The sequence below is a fragment of the Oncorhynchus clarkii genome, chromosome 3 (assembly GCF_045791955.1).
Source record: "Oncorhynchus clarkii lewisi isolate Uvic-CL-2024 chromosome 3, UVic_Ocla_1.0, whole genome shotgun sequence".
Lineage (NCBI taxonomy): Eukaryota > Metazoa > Chordata > Actinopteri > Salmoniformes > Salmonidae > Oncorhynchus > Oncorhynchus clarkii.
In genome coordinates, this window is record NC_092149.1 from 9,753,109 (window position 1) to 9,770,503 (window position 17,395).

The 17,395-nt window shown below is 47.4% G+C and overlaps 1 protein-coding gene across 1 annotated transcript in view; it reads left to right on the plus strand.

Moving 5' to 3' along the window:
- LOC139387519 (trafficking kinesin-binding protein 1-like) overlaps positions 1-17,373 on the plus strand; it is a 46,854-nt gene extending 29,481 nt beyond the window's left edge. Inside the window, exons 6-17 of the mRNA XM_071133805.1 lie at positions 4,169-4,277; positions 4,512-4,590; positions 4,944-5,074; positions 5,358-5,432; positions 6,049-6,186; positions 6,670-6,705; positions 8,689-8,765; positions 8,917-9,150; positions 10,030-10,337; positions 11,820-12,248; positions 14,126-14,228; positions 16,453-17,373. Coding sequence (XP_070989906.1) covers positions 4,169-4,277; positions 4,512-4,590; positions 4,944-5,074; positions 5,358-5,432; positions 6,049-6,186; positions 6,670-6,705; positions 8,689-8,765; positions 8,917-9,150; positions 10,030-10,337; positions 11,820-12,248; positions 14,126-14,228; positions 16,453-17,278 — 2,545 coding nt within the window. The 3' untranslated portion in view covers positions 17,279-17,373. The remainder of the gene's footprint in view (positions 1-4,168; positions 4,278-4,511; positions 4,591-4,943; positions 5,075-5,357; positions 5,433-6,048; positions 6,187-6,669; positions 6,706-8,688; positions 8,766-8,916; positions 9,151-10,029; positions 10,338-11,819; positions 12,249-14,125; positions 14,229-16,452) is intronic.
- Positions 17,374-17,395: the final 22 nt, after the last annotated feature.

Sequence of the window (17,395 nt, forward strand, 5' to 3'; positions counted from 1 at the left end):
ACAGAGGTACTGTGACCCTGTGTGACACTGAGGCAGCAGGCTGGGTTGGTTTGTTGTGTTCTCTGACAGAGGTACTGTGACACTGAGGCAGCAGGCTGGGTTGGTTTGTTGTGTTCTCTCTGACAGAGGTACTGTGACCCTGTGTGACACTGAGGCAGCAGGCTGGGTTGGTTTGTTGTGTTCTCTCAGACAGAGGTACTGTGACCCTGTGTGACACTGAGGCAGCAGGCTGGGTTGGTTTGTTGTGTTCTCTCAGACAGAGGTACTGTGACCCTGTGTGACACTGAGGCAGCAGGCTGGGTTGGTTTGTTGTGTTCTCTCAGACAGAGGTACTGTGACACTGTGTGACACTGAGGCAGCAGGCTGGGTTGGTTTGTTGTGTTCTCTCAGACAGAGGTACTGTGACCCTGTGTGACACTGAGGCAGCAGGCTGGGTTGGTTTGTTGTGTTCTCTCAGACAGAGGTACTGTGACCCTGTGTGACACTGAGGCAGCAGGCTGGGTTGGTTTGTTGTGTTCTCTCTGACAGAGGTACTGTGACCCTGTGTGACACTGAGGCAGCAGGCTGGGTTGGTTTGTTGTGTTCTCTCAGACAGAGGTACTGTGACCCTGTGTGACACTGAGGCAGCAGGCTGGGTTGGTTTGTTGTGTTCTCTCAGACAGAGGTACTGTGACCCTGTGTGACACTGAGGCAGCAGGCTGGGTTGGTTTGTTGTGTTCTCTCAGACAGAGGTACTGTGACACTGAGGCAGCAGGCTGGGTTGGTTTGTTGTGTTCTCTCAGACAGAGGTACTGTGACACTGAGGCAGCAGGCTGGGTTGGTTTGTTGTGTTCTCTCTGACAGAGGTACTGTGACCCTGTGTGACACTGAGGCAGCAGGCTGGGTTGATTTGTTGTGTTCTCTGACAGAGGTACTGTGACCCTGTGTGACACTGAGGCAGCAGGCTGGGTTGGTTTGTTGTGTTCTCTCAGACAGAGGTACTGTGACCCTGTGTGACACTGAGGCAGCAGGCTGGGGTTGGTTTGTTGTGTTCTCTCAGACAGAGGTACTGTGACCCTGTGTGACACTGAGGCAGCAGGCTGGGTTGGTTTGTTGTGTTCTCTGACAGAGGTACTGTGACCCTGTGTGACACTGAGGCAGCAGGCTGGGTTGGTGTGTTGTGTTCTCTCAGACAGAGGTACTGTGACCCTGTGTGACACTGAGGCAGCAGGCTGGGTTGGTTTGTTGTGTTCTCTGACAGAGGTACTGTGACACTGAGGCAGCAGGCTGGGTTGGTTTGTTGTGTTCTCTCAGACAGAGGTACTGTGACCCTGTGTGACACTGAGGCAGCAGGCTGGGTTGGTTTGCTGTGTTCTCTCAGACAGAGGTACTGTGACCCTGTGTGACACTGAGGCAGCAGGCTGGGTTGGTTTGTTGTGTTCTCTCAGACAGAGGTACTGTGACCCTGTGTGACACTGAGGCAGCAGGCTGGGTTGGTTTGTTGTGTTCTCTCAGACAGAGGTACTGTGACCCTGTGTGACACTGAGGCAGCAGGCTGGGTTGGTTTGTTGTGTTCTCTCAGACAGAGGTACTGTGACACTGAGGCAGCAGGCTGGGTTGGTTTGTTGTGTTCTCTCAGACAGAGGTACTGTGACCCTGTGTGACACTGAGGCAGCAGGCTGGGTTGGTTTGTTGTGTTCTCTGACAGAGGTACTGTGACCCTGTGTGACAGACTGAGGCAGCAGGCTGGGTTGGTTTGTTGTGTTCTCTGACAGAGGTACTGTGACACTGAGGCAGCAGGCTGGGTTGGTTTGTTGTGTTCTCTCAGGGGGAAAATACAGACAAACTGACCTGTTTCTCTTACCCCTCAAACACAGAGCGGTTGGGTGAAAACCAGGACCGTGGCATTCCCATTAGTGTCTTAATGGCAGACACTACCAGGTGTCCTGTTACACTGGTGGTAAAACATTGATTGACTGTTCCATCTATCCTTGTTGTCTAAATTATGCAGAAGGTTCCAGTCTGGTCTGTATATGGTGTTGAACCCCTCTGCCAGCTCTGCCCAGTCATTGTAAAGTCTTCGAAAGCCAAGTGAACAAACAGATCACCGACCATCTCGAATCCCACCGTACCTTCTCCAATATGCAATCTGGTTTTCGTGCTGGTCAGGGGCGCACCTCAGCCACGCTCATCGTCCTAAACGATATCATAACCACCATCGATAAAAGACAGTACTGTGCAGCCGTCTTCATCGACCTGGCCAAGGCTTTCGACTCTGTCAATCACCGTATTCTTATCAGCAGACTCAACAGCCTTGGTATCTCAAGGCCCTCTGGCAGTCTCTATGGGGGTGCCACAGGGTTCAATTCTCAGGCCGACTTTTTTCTCTGTATATATCAATGATGTCGCTCTTGCTGTGGATGATTCTTTGATCCACCTCTACGCAGACGACACCATTCTGTATACATCTGGCCTTTCTTTGGACACTGTGTTAACAACCCTCCAAACGAGCTTCAACGCCATACAACCCTCCTTCCGTGGCCTCCAACTGCTCTTAAACACTAGTAAAACTAAATGCATGCTGTTCAACTATAAATACCTAGGTGTCTGGATAGACTGTAAACTCTCCTTTCAGACTCATATTAAGCATCATTAAGCATCATTGTGGCGCAGGGTAGCCTAGTGGTTAGAGTGTTGGACTAGTAACCGAAAGGTTGCAAGTTCAAATCCCCGAGCTGACAAGGTACAAATCGTTCTGCCCCTGAACAGGCGAATGATGCTTAATATGAGTCTGAAAGGAGAGTTTACAGTCTAGCCAGACACCTAGGTATTTATAGTTGTCCACTAGGCCGTCATTGAAAATAAGAATTTGTTCTTAACTGACTTGCCTAGTTAAATAAAGATAAAATAAAATCTCCAATCCAAAGTTGAATCTAGAATCGGCTTCCTCTTTCGCAACAAAGCATCCTTCACTCATGCTGCCAAACTTACCTTCGTAAAACTGACTATCCTACCGATCCTTGACTTCGGCGATGTCATTTACAAAATAGCCTCCAACACTCTACTCAGCAAATTGGATGCAGTCTATCACAGTGCCATCCGTTTTGTCACCAAAGCCCCATATACTACCCACCACTGCGACCTGTATGCTCTCGTTGGCTGGCCCTCACTACATATTCGTCACCAAACCCATTGGCTCCAGGTCATCTATAAGTCTTTGCTAGGTAAAGCTCCGCCTTATCTCAGCTCACTGGTCACCATAGCAACACCCACCCGTAGCAAGCACTCCAGCAGGTATATTTCACTGGTCACCCCCAAAGCCAACACTTACTTTGGTCGCCTTTCCTTCCAGTTCTCTGCTGCCAATGACTGGAACGAATTGCATAAATCACTGAAGTTGGAGACTTATCTCCCTCACTAACTTCAAACATCAGCTGTCAGAGCAGCTTACTGATCGCTGCATCTGTACACATCCCATCTGTAAATAGCCCATCTGTAAATAGCCCATCTGTACACAGCCCATCTGTACACAGCCCATCTGTAAATAGACCCATCTGTAAATAGACCCATCTGTAAATAGACCCATCTGTAAATAGCCCATCCAACCAACTACTTACCTCATCCCCATATTTTTTTGTATCTTTTTTTTCTGCTCTTTTGCACAAAAGTATTTCTACTTGCACATCTATCACTCGTGTTAATTGCTAAATTGTAATTACTTTGCCAGTATGGCCTATTTATTGCCTTACCTCCTTACTTAATATGCACACACTGTATACAGATTTTCCATTGTGTTATTGACTGTACGTTTGTTTATTCCAGGTGTAACTCTGTTGTTTTTGTCGCACTGCTTTGCTTTATCTTGGCCAGGTTGCAGTTGTAAATGAGAACTTGTTCTCAACTAGCCTACCTGGTTAAATAAAGGTGAAATAAATTAAAAAATTATCCTTTGGTGGATATGATTCCCTGTTTTTACAAATCTCTGTCCCAAATGGCAACCTAGTCCCTATGTAGTCCACTACCTTTTACCAGGGCTCATAGGGCTCTGGTCAAACATAGTGCACAACATGTTGAACTACGGGCCCTGGTGGTCAAAAGTAGTTCACTTCGTAGAGAATAGGATGCCATTTGGGACGAAGCCTATGTCTCTTGTCACTTACTGACCAGTCACTGTGTCTCGTCCACACAGCATCCGCCACAATGACTCCACACTGTCGGTGCCAAGATACTTCCCCCTGGACTCACTGCAGAAGAAACTCAAAGACCTGGAGGCAGAGAACATCTCTCTCAGATCAGAGGTAAAGTCATGTCGCTAACTAACCCTGTGTGTAGTTCTATGGTCCTGCTGACCATACTGTGAAGGAGAGGTCAGATATTAATTTCATTGCTTTGGGGACCGAGTATTTTCATAGTAAACCAGAGGTACCAGTGATAATAGGACTGGAATAAGTACTGCTGCCAATACTTTACACCCAGCTCTCCTGCTGTGTGATGATGATGATGTGTGGCTGCATCCTGTCATCCCCCACCAGGCCAGTCACCTGGAGACGGAGACAGAGGAGTACGAGGAGAAGGAGCAGCAGCTGGTCAACGACGTCGTCAAAGAGCTGAGTGAGTAACATACACACACACACACACACACACGGCTCAGGTCTCACCTCCTCTGTCCCCTAGGCCCTCTGAGAGAAAGCAAAACAGGGCAGTGTTTCATTCCAATAAGGATGTTCCCTCTGCCCTTGTTCACTCCCCTTCACACTTCTGATAGGACTGGATGTGTGAGAGCCATATGAGGAGAACTAGGTGGAGATATTACTAACACCTAGCTAGGCCGTTAACATCATGTATCACTGGAGCTACATTTAAGTGTTGCTATGGAGGAGGTCTATGAGAGGTCAACAACACTGATTCATGGTGGATGCTCATTGCTCATGTCATTTATTTCGCCCGTCCCGTGTACCCACTAGGAGATGCCAACCACCAGATGTCCACCCTGGCGGAGGAGCTGGCGAGGAAGACGGACGACGGGTCTCGCCAGCAGGAGGAGATCACACACCTCCTGTCCCAGATCGTAGACCTGCAGAAGAAGTCCAAGTCTGTGAGTGGCCAGGCCAGTAATGACCCAGACTGCCTGCCACGGTCCAGGCCAATGGACACGTTCCAGGTCGCCTTTCTTACAGTCCCGCTCTGCAGATTCTTCTGATGTCACAACGCCTGGAGAAGTAGAACCATATTCATAATATAGACATCTTCAGAAAGGCACAGCTGCAAAGACGCCGACCTGGAACACAACTAGTCTGTTATAGCTGTTGTCAGTGTGTCGATGATGATGTGTGTGAGCTTATAGCCCTAAGGGACTAACAGTCACGTCTGTTCCACAGTATGCAGTGGAAAACCAAGAGCTCACCCAGCATCTAGGGGCTGCCAAAGATGCCCAGCGCCAGCTCACTGCTGAGGTACAGTAAGGCCTCATTAATCAATTACCAAGAGGACAATAAGCACTGCCTAACGAGACCCAATTACCACGCTAGGGATGTTTTCCATTATGCCAGGGGTGTCAAACTCATTCCATGGAGGGCCTAGTGTCTGCTGGTTTTTGGTGTTTCCTTTCAATTCAGACCTAGACAACCAGGTGAGGGGAGTTCCTTACTAATTACTGACCCTAATTCATCAATCAAGTACAAGGGAGGAGTGAAAACATGCAGCCACTCGGCCCTCCATGGAATGAGTCTAGTGGAAGTTGGGTTATATAATTCAATACAATACAATCTCTAACCATATTTAAATAGAATCGTGTTTGGTGTCCCCCTGATGCTTCAACACCATATGATTATCATTTACATTATTTACAACAATTGTGATATTGTCCATATAGTTTTCTGATAATCTCCTTGCTCGTCTTCTCTTGCGCTTTCTTTTCCCTCTCCTCTCCTCTCTCTCCCCTCTCTCTCCCCTCTCTCTCCCCTCTCTCTCCCCTCTCTCTCCCCTCTCTCTCCCCTCTCTCTCCCCTCTCTCTCCCCTCTCTCTCTACTCTACTCTACTCTACTCTCACCTCTCTCTCCCCTCGTCTAGCTGAGGGAGTTGGAGGATAAGTATGCAGAGTGTATGGAGATGCTCCATGAGGCCCAGGAAGAGCTGAAGAACCTCCGGAATAAATCACTACCTCTCAGTACACCCCGACGCTTTCACTCCCTGGGCCTGTTCCCTATGGTGAGACACACATACACAGGGGTCAGATTAATAAATCACTACCTCTCAGTACACCTCAACCCTTCCTGTTCTCTATGGACAGACTAGAGGGAGGGAGCATGAGAGAGGAGGGAGGGAGGGAGCATGAGGAGGGAAGGAGGGAGCATGAGAGAGGAGGGAGGGAGGGAGCATGGGGAGGGAGCATGAGAGAGGAGAGAGGGATAGAGAATGAGAGAGGAGGGGGGGGGCATGAGGAGGGAGCATGAGAGAGGAGAGAGGGATAGAGTATGAGAGAGGAGGGGGGGAGCATGAGGAGGGAGCATGAGAGAGGAGAGAGGGATAGAGTATGAGAGAGGAGGGGGGAGGGAGCATGAGGAGGGAAGGAGTGAGCATGAGGAGGGAAGAACAGATTGAAGCAGAGTGGAATGGAGAGAGGGCTGTAACTGGTATAGAGGGGAAATGGATTTCCTTTCATCAGGTTTTGTTTTCAACCCCATTCCTCAGGTGTCAGATGTTAACAGCATTGTTTATGCCGAGGGGGTGAGTGGACAACTTGTCTATTGCATCTCTGACTGCTTGATGTGTTGCCACTCACCACCAGTGAGGAGCAGGGAGGTAACCCTAATGCCCTGGCCACGACGTAACTCCCCAGCCCCAGAACTGTGATGTAAATGTAATGTAGAGAGAGGTAGACACCTTATCTGTATTAGCATCTAGCTGTAGTGAATGTGGTCTGTGGGGAGAAGGAGATGGCTGGTATTGACCCTGTAGAGAGAAGTAATGTTTTGAGGTGTTTACAGTAGGATTAACAGGCTGGGTTAGTTCCCATGTAACCCTGTTACTTCCGTGTGATGGATCCTGTCTTGTTTTGTTTGTCCAGAATCCATTGGCTGATTTTTGGGGCCCAGAAGATTCTCTAACAAATTAACCCAATTCAGTCACATAGTCTCTCTAGAACATGGGTCTCCAACTCTGTTCCTGGAGAGATACCCTCCTGTAGGTTTTCACTCCAACCCTGTTCCTGGAGAGATACCCTCCTGTAGGTTTTCACTCCAACCCTGTTCCTGGAGAGATACCCTCCTGTAGGTTTTCACTCCAACCCTGTTCCTGGAGAGCTACCCTCCTGTAGGTTTTCACTCCAACCCTGTTCCTGGAGAGATACCCTCCTGTAGGTTTAACTCCGTCAGTTTGGCATTAGGGTTTACAATGTCAGTTTGGCATTAGGGTTTACAATGTCAGTTTGGCCTTAGGGTTTACAATGTCAGTTTGGCATTAGGGTTTACAACGTCACTCTGGCATTAGGGTTTACAATGTCAGTTTGGCCTTAGGGTTTACAATGTCAGTTTGGCATTAGGGTTTACAACGTCAGTTTGGCATTAGGGTTTACAACGTTAGTTTGGCATTAGGGTTTACAATGTCAGTTTGGCCTTAGGGTTTACAATGTCAGTTTGGCCTTAGGGTTTACAATGTCAGTTTGGCCTTAGGGTTTACAATGTCACTTTGGCATTAGGGTTTACAATGTCAGTTTGGCCTTAGGGTTTACAATGTCAGTTTGGCATTAGGGTTTATTTACAATGTCACTTTGGCATTAGGGTTTATTTACCATGTCACTTTGGCATTAGGGTTTATTTACCATGTCACTTTGGCATTAGGGTTTATTTACCATGTCACTTTGGCATTAGGGTTTATTTATTCACTTTGGCATTAGGGTTTATTTACAATGTCACTTTGGCATTAGGGTTTATTTACAATGTCACTTTGGCATTAGGGTTTATTTACAATGTCACTTTGGCATTAGGGTTTATTTACCATGTCACTTTGGCATTAGGGTTTATTTACCATGTCACTTTGGCATTAGGGTTTATTTACCATGTCACTTTGGCATTAGGGTTTATTTATTCACTTTGGCATTAGGGTTTATTTACCATGTCACTTTGGCATTAGGGTTTATTTATTCACTTTGGCATTAGGGTTTATTTACAATGTCACTTTGGCATTAGGGTTTATTTACAATGTCACTTTGGCATTAGGGTTTATTTACAATGTCACTTTGGCATTAGGGTTTATTTACAATGTCACTTTGGCATTAGGGTTTATTTACAACGTCACTTTGGCATTAGGGTTTATTTACAACGTCACTGCCTTATCAGCGTGTTGTCCTAGCGTGTCGTCCTAGCGTGTTGTCCTAGCTTAAACATCTCCCGGACACAAAAAAGTAGCTAGAAATATGGTGATCAGAGGTTATTTTTAATGAGTGCATTACGTGAGTGTTTAGTTTGCATCAACTACCTTCACTTAAACTACTGCAAAGGTTTTGCCTGCCAACTTTTGTTTTGAATCGTGACATTCTGGCATGTCTGCCTTGTGATTTGTTGGGAGAGTTGTCTGTCTGAAGAGGACACCCCCCTTTTCAACGTTACCAAGATAATCTTTATTAATCACAGTCCCTAGGTCTGGGACTTCAGAGACTAGTCACATAGTACTCATCATCATTACTATTATTATTATTGTCTGTCCTCCCAGGACTCTCTAGCTGCTGAGATTGAGGGCACCATGAGGAAGGGGCTGGCTATGGATGACCCGGAAGTGGAAGAGCAGAAGTAGGCCCTGATTCAATACCAATATCTACTGAAGTACATCTAACCCCATTTTAGAGCTATGCTGATATTGTGTGTGTGTGTGTGTGTGTGTGTTATGTGTGTGTCTATGGTATGTGTGTGTGGTATGTGTGTATGGTATGTGTGTGTGTAGGTTGCACCCCAAGCGTGTGTTTGAGACTGTGAAAAACGTTAACCTGATGCGTCAGCGCTCCTCTCTGGCCCCGTCTCCCATGAACATCCCCGGCTCCAACCGGTCGTCCTGTCTGAACTCTGGCCGCTCCAGCTGCCTGTCCACGCCCCGCTCCAGCCTGTACGGAGGAGATATGGGGAGCATCCTCATAGACAACCACACCAACAGCTTCATACTGGAGACGCCTGACCACAGGTACTGGGACTGAGACATGACTCTACTCGCTGGCTGGCTCTCTTTCACTTTGAATATGAAATCTGTCTGTCTGTCTGTCTGTCTGTCTGTCTGTCTGTCTGTCTGTCTGTCTGTCTGTCTGTCTGTCTGTCTGTCTGTCTGTCTGTCTGTCTGTCTGTCTGTCTGTCTGTCTGTCTGTCTGTCTGTCTGTCTGTCTGTCTGTCTGTCTGTCTGTCTGTCTGTCTGTCTGTCTGTCTGTCTGTCTGTCTGCCTACCTACTTGATCAAGTAAAGTTCTGGCTGGAACAACAGGTCAGAGGTCGTCCCATCCATGTAGTTGTCCAGTAAAGTCTATCAGAGTGTTAACAAGACGGTTTCCTGAATGCATATCTGCTATCATTGTAATTTGCTGGCTCTACAACAACACCACTGACAGCAATATCCATGGCTTTGCTGTGTAAACCAAGAGGGAAAGGAAGAAGTTTGTCTTTACTAGTTCCCATAGCAACCACGGTACAATAAAGCCAAACAGTAGTTTCTCCTGTAACAACTGATTATGTTGTGGCCCTGCACATAATGCTAGGAAAGTCAAAACGTCTTGTGTTGACGTCAAATGACCATTGGTGATTTTTGTTATTAGTTTTGACAACCGCAAATAACAGTTGACTCTTTTTGTTGATGTCATCAGCCAGTCTTGTTGCTATTCACGTTGTTATGTACAGGACCAGTGTCTCATTGAGTACAGAAAACCAGTTATAGGACCTCTTGTTAGACTTGTAGCGTTGAATAGGACTAGATTGAATAAATAAATACAATGTACACAGTTTCTCCTGTCCTCAGCAAATGCAGGTTGATGGCCAAGACTCATGTTGTCTTCTGCTCTATTCTCTCTCCCCCCCAGTATGGATGACTCCAACAAGAAACCAGGGACCCCTGGAACGCCGGGCTCTCAGGATCTGGAAGCAGCCCTGCGACGTCTCTCCCTGCGGCGGGACAACTACCTGAGCGAGCGGCGGTTCTTCGAGGAGGAGAGGGATCGGAAGCTCCAGGGGCTGGTGGAGAAGGGAGAGGTGGACAACGGCAGTATGACCCCCACAGAGAGCATCATGTCCCTGGGAGGAACCCACCCCTCTTCCATCTGGTCTGGGTACTCCTTCAGCTCCCGCTCATACCTGCCGGAGAAGCTGCAGATCGTCAAGCCACTGGAAGGTGACTCCTCCCCCACGACCTCTCACCCTGCTGCTGGTTGACACACTGTGGGATTTAATTCACCATGATGAGTGCAGCCTCTCCACACAGTACTCCTTCTACTTCTGACTCACCCAGCCCCCACTGCTGGTTCCACATCTACAGTTAGAGTTGAGGCTCACACAGTTCACACCGATTGTGGATCTAGCCGATCGTTCAGCATGCTGTGTTTTAGGGACCACCCGCTGTCGATGTCTGACTGCCAAAACTCTTAAGTGATTCTACATAATAAATATGTTTGCAAACTACGTTCAGAGGTGCCAAGTTCCAGAAACCGTTATTGGTGTGTCTGAGCTTTTACTTCGAGTTAGACCGGCCCACCACTAGCCCTGCCAAACACATTAGTTTAGCCTGGTTTAGTTATCATCATGCACAGCAAATCCAGACCTGTTGCTGGTCTTTTTCACAGCATCGTTGAGGCCCTGTGCCTCTCATCCTATGTTTCATCAAGGAGAGATTACATTAAACAGCCATACAGCCTGTTACTCTAATGTCCATGTCAAATCATCTCCAAACATATCAGGCATCCTCAAAAAGCTGTCGAGAGATTTGCTACATATTTGTGTTATCTCCTGAAAGAACCTGAATGCTACTGTTTGAAATACAAGTTGGATACTGTGTTTGAGTCGATAGATGCAGTTATAGATCAGGTATGAAGCACACGTTTAACCAAATAAAAGAAGTTCTTAACATTTTTATCTACGTTTTTCTTACATATTTCCCCACGTTAAAATGCTAAATATATTCATTTTCCAAATGTTGTTTTCAACAAGTTTTTCAGCTTTTTTTTTGTCAGATTAAATGGTTGATTGAAAAATCAGCAGAGATCAGAGGGCACTATATAGGGATGTAGGGTGGCATTTGGGATGTAGTCACTGTCAGGTTATACTGTAGTAGGAAACATCTAGTAGAGTATCTAATCTGCGTCTCTAGTGCCGCCTGGTGACAACACCATTAACATGCACAATGAATCAACACTTGTGAGTTCATTACATTATTACACTGCTATTACATTATCATTACACTATAATATACACTACCATTTATTACATTATTACACTATAATAATATACACAGATTAATTGCATTATCATTACAATATAATATACACTATGATTTATTACATTATCATTACACTGGGATTAATTATATTATCATTACACTATAGTATACACTAACATGTATTGCATTATCATTACACTATAATAATATATACTCGTATTTATTACATTATCATTACACTATAATATATACTCATATTTATTACATTATCATTACACTATAGTATACACTAACATGTATTGCATTATCATTACACTATAATAATATATACTCATATTTATTACTATCATTACACTATAATAATATATACTCATATTTATTACATTATCATTACACTTTAATAATATATGCGTGTCTAACGTTTGATATTCTCCCTCCCAGGCTCGGCCACCCTGCACCAGTGGCAGCAGCTGGCTCAGCCCAACCTGGGTGGGATCCTGGACACGCGGCCTGGTGTGGTCACTAAGGGCTTCCGTCCTCTGGAACTAGACCTGGAGCACATGTACCTGTTCACTGACTTTGAGGAGGAGGACTTTGAGGTAGTGGAGGAGTCTGACCACCTGTCTGTCTCAGGCTCTACCCCCGGCTGTAGTGGCATCTCCATCCTCAGCCGGCAGGGCCTCCGTACCCGCTCCTCCTCCTGCTCCTCCTCCTGCAGCGGCAGATCCATCAACAACAACCTTCCAGAGGGAGAAGCCAGGGAAGAGGGCGAGACAGGCCCAGGCAGCACATCACTGTCGTCCCCTGCACCTCCAGACAGCGAGAACCAGTGGAACCAGGATCAGGCTGCAGCTGCAGACGGGGTGTCCGGTGAGGGAGCCTGCTAAATGGGTCACACAGGCACCGGACGTCCCAAGCCCTCCCTTCTACCTCAGGATATTGGGGCATTCATTGGCCATAGCCATCCCCTCCTCGCCTGCCCGTCGGTCCCCGATCCCTCCACGCTCATGCACACATCTCCAGACATACCCACCTCATCCAGACATGTCCAGACATACCCACCTCATCCAGACACACGCACCTCGTCCAGACGTGTCCAGACATACCCACCTCGTCCAGACACACCCACCTCATCCAGACGTGTCCAGACATACCCACCTCGTCCAGACACACCCACCTCATCCAGACGTGTCCAGACACACCCACCTCGTCCAGACACACCCACCTCATCCAGACGTGTCCAGACATACCCACCTCGTCCAGACATACCCACCTCGTCCAGACACACCCACCTCATCCAGACGTGTCCAGACATACCCACCTCGTCCAGACACACCCACCTCATCCAGACGTGTCCAGACACACCCACCTCGTCCAGACACACCCACCTCATCTAGACGTGTGCTACTATCATACCCCTTTTGAGTATATTGAGTTGAATTTATTTCAGTATTGTGTTTAATCTCCACCTCATATTCACACTGTTCCTAAAATCTCAAGATCCTTCCTTACAAATTCAGATTCATTTGAATCCTCCAGTTCTGATCACCACTTCCATCCACTCAAGTCATTTGTGTCCTATCTGGTGTCAAATCATGTTGTCGTGATTTTGTTCTCATCTTCCATCACAACATTCTTCATCTCAAAGGCATGAAGAACACTCAAAAAGCCAATTATTAGAGATGTCCTATGTTAGTGTAAACCTACATAGTGATGTAGTATATACGTATTACACACACACACACACACACACTCCAGATTGAATATGTACAACCTATGGCCAGTGTCCAGGTCTCTGTGGTTTGGTTGTCGTGGTATCATATGACGTGATCTGTTAACAACGTGCTCTCACAGCTGTCCAGTAACTCACATGACACTACTGTCATCCCAAATGGCCCCAATTCCCTATACAATGCACTATTTCAACCATGGCCCATAGTGCTCTGGTTAAAAGTAGTATACTATATAGAGAGTAGGGGACCATTTGGGAAACATGTTCAGTCCATGACCCTGTTTCCTAGGAATTATTATGGAGTGGTGTGAATGTCACCTCATCTCCTGCCTTTGACATTGAGCTGCAGAGTCCACACACGGCTCCAAACAGTCAACACTGCAGAGTCCACACACGGCTCCAAACAGTCAACACTGCAGAGTCCACACACGGCTCCAAACAGTCAACACTGCAGAGTCCACACACGGCTCCAAACAGTCAACACTGCAGAGTCCACACACGGCTCCAAACAGTCAACACACCACTTCTCTCTAGTGCTTTTAGTTCAACCTGCATTGTGTTCCTTATGGAGAATCCCTATGTTCGAGTGGAACACTAATTCATGCCTGGGATATTAGGAATCTTCTGAAATCATTGTCATTCCTTTATCTGCCTATCTAATTGTTTTCAGTGGTTTAAAACGGCTTCTTCAGGCAAAAATACAGCGGTTTCATCTTTGCAATTGATGCAGCTTTAAACCATCCACTCTGTCTTTGAGTGTTTGATTTGAAGTTTTATGTTTAAAAGAATGTTGGTTCCTCTGCCCAGTACTAACCCTCTACTCTCTCCCTCTCTCTCCCTCTCTCTCCCTCCCTCTCCCCCTCCCTCTCCCCCTCTCTCCCTCTCTCCCTCTCCTCTCCCTCCCTCTCCCCCTCCCTCTCTCCCTCTCTCTCCCTCTCTCTCCCTCTCTCTCTCTCCCTCTCTTTCCCTCTCTTTCCCTCTCTCTCCCTCTCTCTCCCTCTCTTCCTGTCTACAGCCCACTACCCTGGTAAATGCATGTCCAACACCAGCTCCACCTATACCTTCACCACCTGTCGGATCATGCACCCCTCAGACGAGCTGACCAGAGTCACCCCCAGGTTAGACAACCCTCTTACCCCACACTGGTGGAGTCCCAAATGGCTTCCCTATCCACTGTGGGACCTGGACCAACGTAGTGCACTACAGCATATAGGGAAAAGAGTGCCATTGGAGATGCATGCTGACACTGCAGTGTACCCCTGTAGCCACTAGGTGGCAGTGTCTGTCTGAATCGCTACCACTGCAGACAGTGGAAACCTCCTTGGCTTTCAGCATTGGGCTGAGAATGATAATACAGAGAGGATCATAATAAACCCATATTGCTGAAGGAAATAGTGACTCAGATTAATAATATTAATTAATGTAAAAACTAAGTTAGTCATGATTTCGTTCACTAGTACGTTTTCCTTAGCCCTGGCTGAGCCATGGTGTGTTTAACACATACCCACTGTCTGACAGCTATAATTGCCCCTCCTGAATAAAGATGATTGAATTGTATTGAATTGCCCCCATCCCTTCAAGGTCATGTGATGAGGAAGAGGAAGCCGCTCTCTATCATGTTGTTCTGAAGGCTGATTTAGAGCAGCAGGCCCACTGAGCCACGCCCCATCCCGCCCTGTGGGTGAGACCTGTCGCATGTCACATGACTAGTAGCGTGGCCTCATTGTAGGGGATTTGGGGTCTGACTCCGTAGTGTTGGGGTTGTTCCGGGGAATAACAAAGCCTGCCTCGCTGTCCCCTTCTAACTATTCTGCTTCCTTTGGTCTCTAAACCCTCTAACCCCCCTCCTGTCAACTGTCAATCAAACAAATCTAGAACAGCTCCGCCCCAACGGGCTGAGACTCTCTAATCAATGACGATCAGATGAAAATGTCCTCCATAATATAATGATGGGGCCCTGGCCTTGATTCATACAATACAACTTGATTGTGGTCTGATGATTGATGCTAAAAGCTTGTGGGTGTTCATTGCTTACAGAACTATGTTTGGAACGGTGTTCATAACACTGGTTTGTATAATTACCGGTGTGTTAGCACTGTGTCTCTGATTTCCTTTGGGGGTTTTCCAGGAAATGTTATCTGGGGTTGAAATAGCATGTGTTTGGGGTAACATCCAGATAACCTTGTCAAAGAGTCCCATTGATTTGTCTGTTGGTTTCTGAATGAAATAGTCAGTGAGGTGTTAATATTGTTTTCTATTTGATCTGATATTGATATGGGCAGTGATTGGTTAGTTCATTTACTTTGTACCAGGAAGCTCCATTATATTGTACTAGTCTGCATCAGTGTGTGTGCTAAAAAAGGAAACTAACATTGATGATCAATGATGGTCAGACTAAAATCAACCTATTGAATAGCTATTGAGTGGTCTAGGCTCTAGAAGGATCTATTGAGTGGTCTAGGCTTTAGAAGGATCTATTGTGTGGTCTAGGCTCTGGCTGTGTCTGTCATAGCTGAGGAGCATAGCTGACTGTATGGCAGCATGGCTGATGTGTAGCTGACTGTGTGGCGGAATGTATAGCAGTATAGCTGACTGTAAAGCTGACTGTGTAACAGTATAGCTGACTATAAAGCTGACTGTATAACAGTAAAGCTGACTGTAAAGCTGACTGTATAACAGTATAGCTGACTGTATAACAGTATAGCTGACTGTATAACAGTATAGCTGACTATAAAGCTGACTGTATAACAGTATAGCTGACTGTATAACAGTATAGCTGACTGTATAACAGTATAGCTGACTGTAAAGCTGACTGTATAACAGTATAGCTGACTGTATAACAGTATAGCTGACTGTAAAGCTGACTGTATAACAGTATAGCTGACTGTATAACAGTATAGCTGACTGTATAACAGTATAGCTGACTGTAAAGCTGACTATATAAAAGTATAGCTGACTGTAAAGCTGACTGTATGACTGTGTGGCTGACTGTATAGCTGACTGTATAACAGTATAGCTGACTGTGTGGCTGACTGTACAGCAGTGTGGCTGACTGTACAGCAGTGTGGCTGACTGTATAGCAGTATAGCTGACTGTATAGCAGTATAGCTGACTGTGTGGCTGACTATACAGCAGTGTGGCTGACTGTATAGCAGTATAGCTGACTGTATAACAGTATAGCTGACTGTGTGGCTGACTGTATAGCGCTATGGCTGACTGTGTAGCAGTATGGCTGACTGTGTAGCAGTATGGCTGACAGTATAGCGGTATGGCTGACTGCATAGCGGTATGGCTGACTGTGTGTGACGGTCTGTATGTGTCCCTCTCATCTCCCTCTTTCAGCCTTATGTCGGGCCCTACTGCCTCCTGCGTCATGACCAGCAGCAGCAGCGTCAGATCTACCCCCTGCTCAACCCCTTGCACCCCGCGCCGCCTCAGCCTGGCAGCCGAGTCCTTCACCAACCTAAGAGACTCCACCAAGACCATGAGCACTAGTGGAGGTCTGGTGCGGCTCCTCCAGGAGCGAGGCATCTCTGCAGCAGTCTACAACCCTCAGAGCTGGGACCGGGCAGACTGTAGCACCTCCATCCCCACTGGGGGAGTACCGTCGCTTCTACCGCCGCGGCCCCCCGACACCCTACCCTCCACGCCGCCCAACTCCCCAACCCACCGCTCCCTCTGTGCCAAACCCAGCAGCCCCGTGGGCCCCTTCGAACTCAGTCCCAGCGCCCCGCCCTATGACAACTTCCTGGCATCGAAGCCGGCCAGCTCCATCCTGAAGGAGGTGAGGGCAGAGGCCCAGAGCAGTGAGTCAGCAGACAGCGAGTGTCAGACTGACGTCAGCGTCCACAATCTGAAGCTGGTGGACAAGCTGAAGCGCTTCAGCGTGGCTGGGGCCGGCCCCTCTTTATCAGGGGCCACGGGGCCCACCATGCTGGGGCCCCTCAGCGGCCTCCACCGCCCTTCCCACTTCTGCCCTTCTGTGGTGACCAGTCCCATAGGGGGCCTCGGCCCCGCTCTGAACGCGGGCATCCGCCGTAACCGCAGCTACCCGGCCATGGTAGGAGCCGGCATGACTATGAAGGGCCCGGGGCCCCACAGCCCCACAGACATGCTCCTGGCTTCTTCCTCCAAACTCCCCAGACAGACTAGTCTCAATGATGGGTGAATGAATGTTGACTTTTCTCTTCTGTCTGTCACCTGTCAGATGAGTTGGATGTATATATAGCTCCCTGGTCTGTGACAAATCAACTCTGTGCCTGAAAGAGATGCCCTTTCTTTTTAC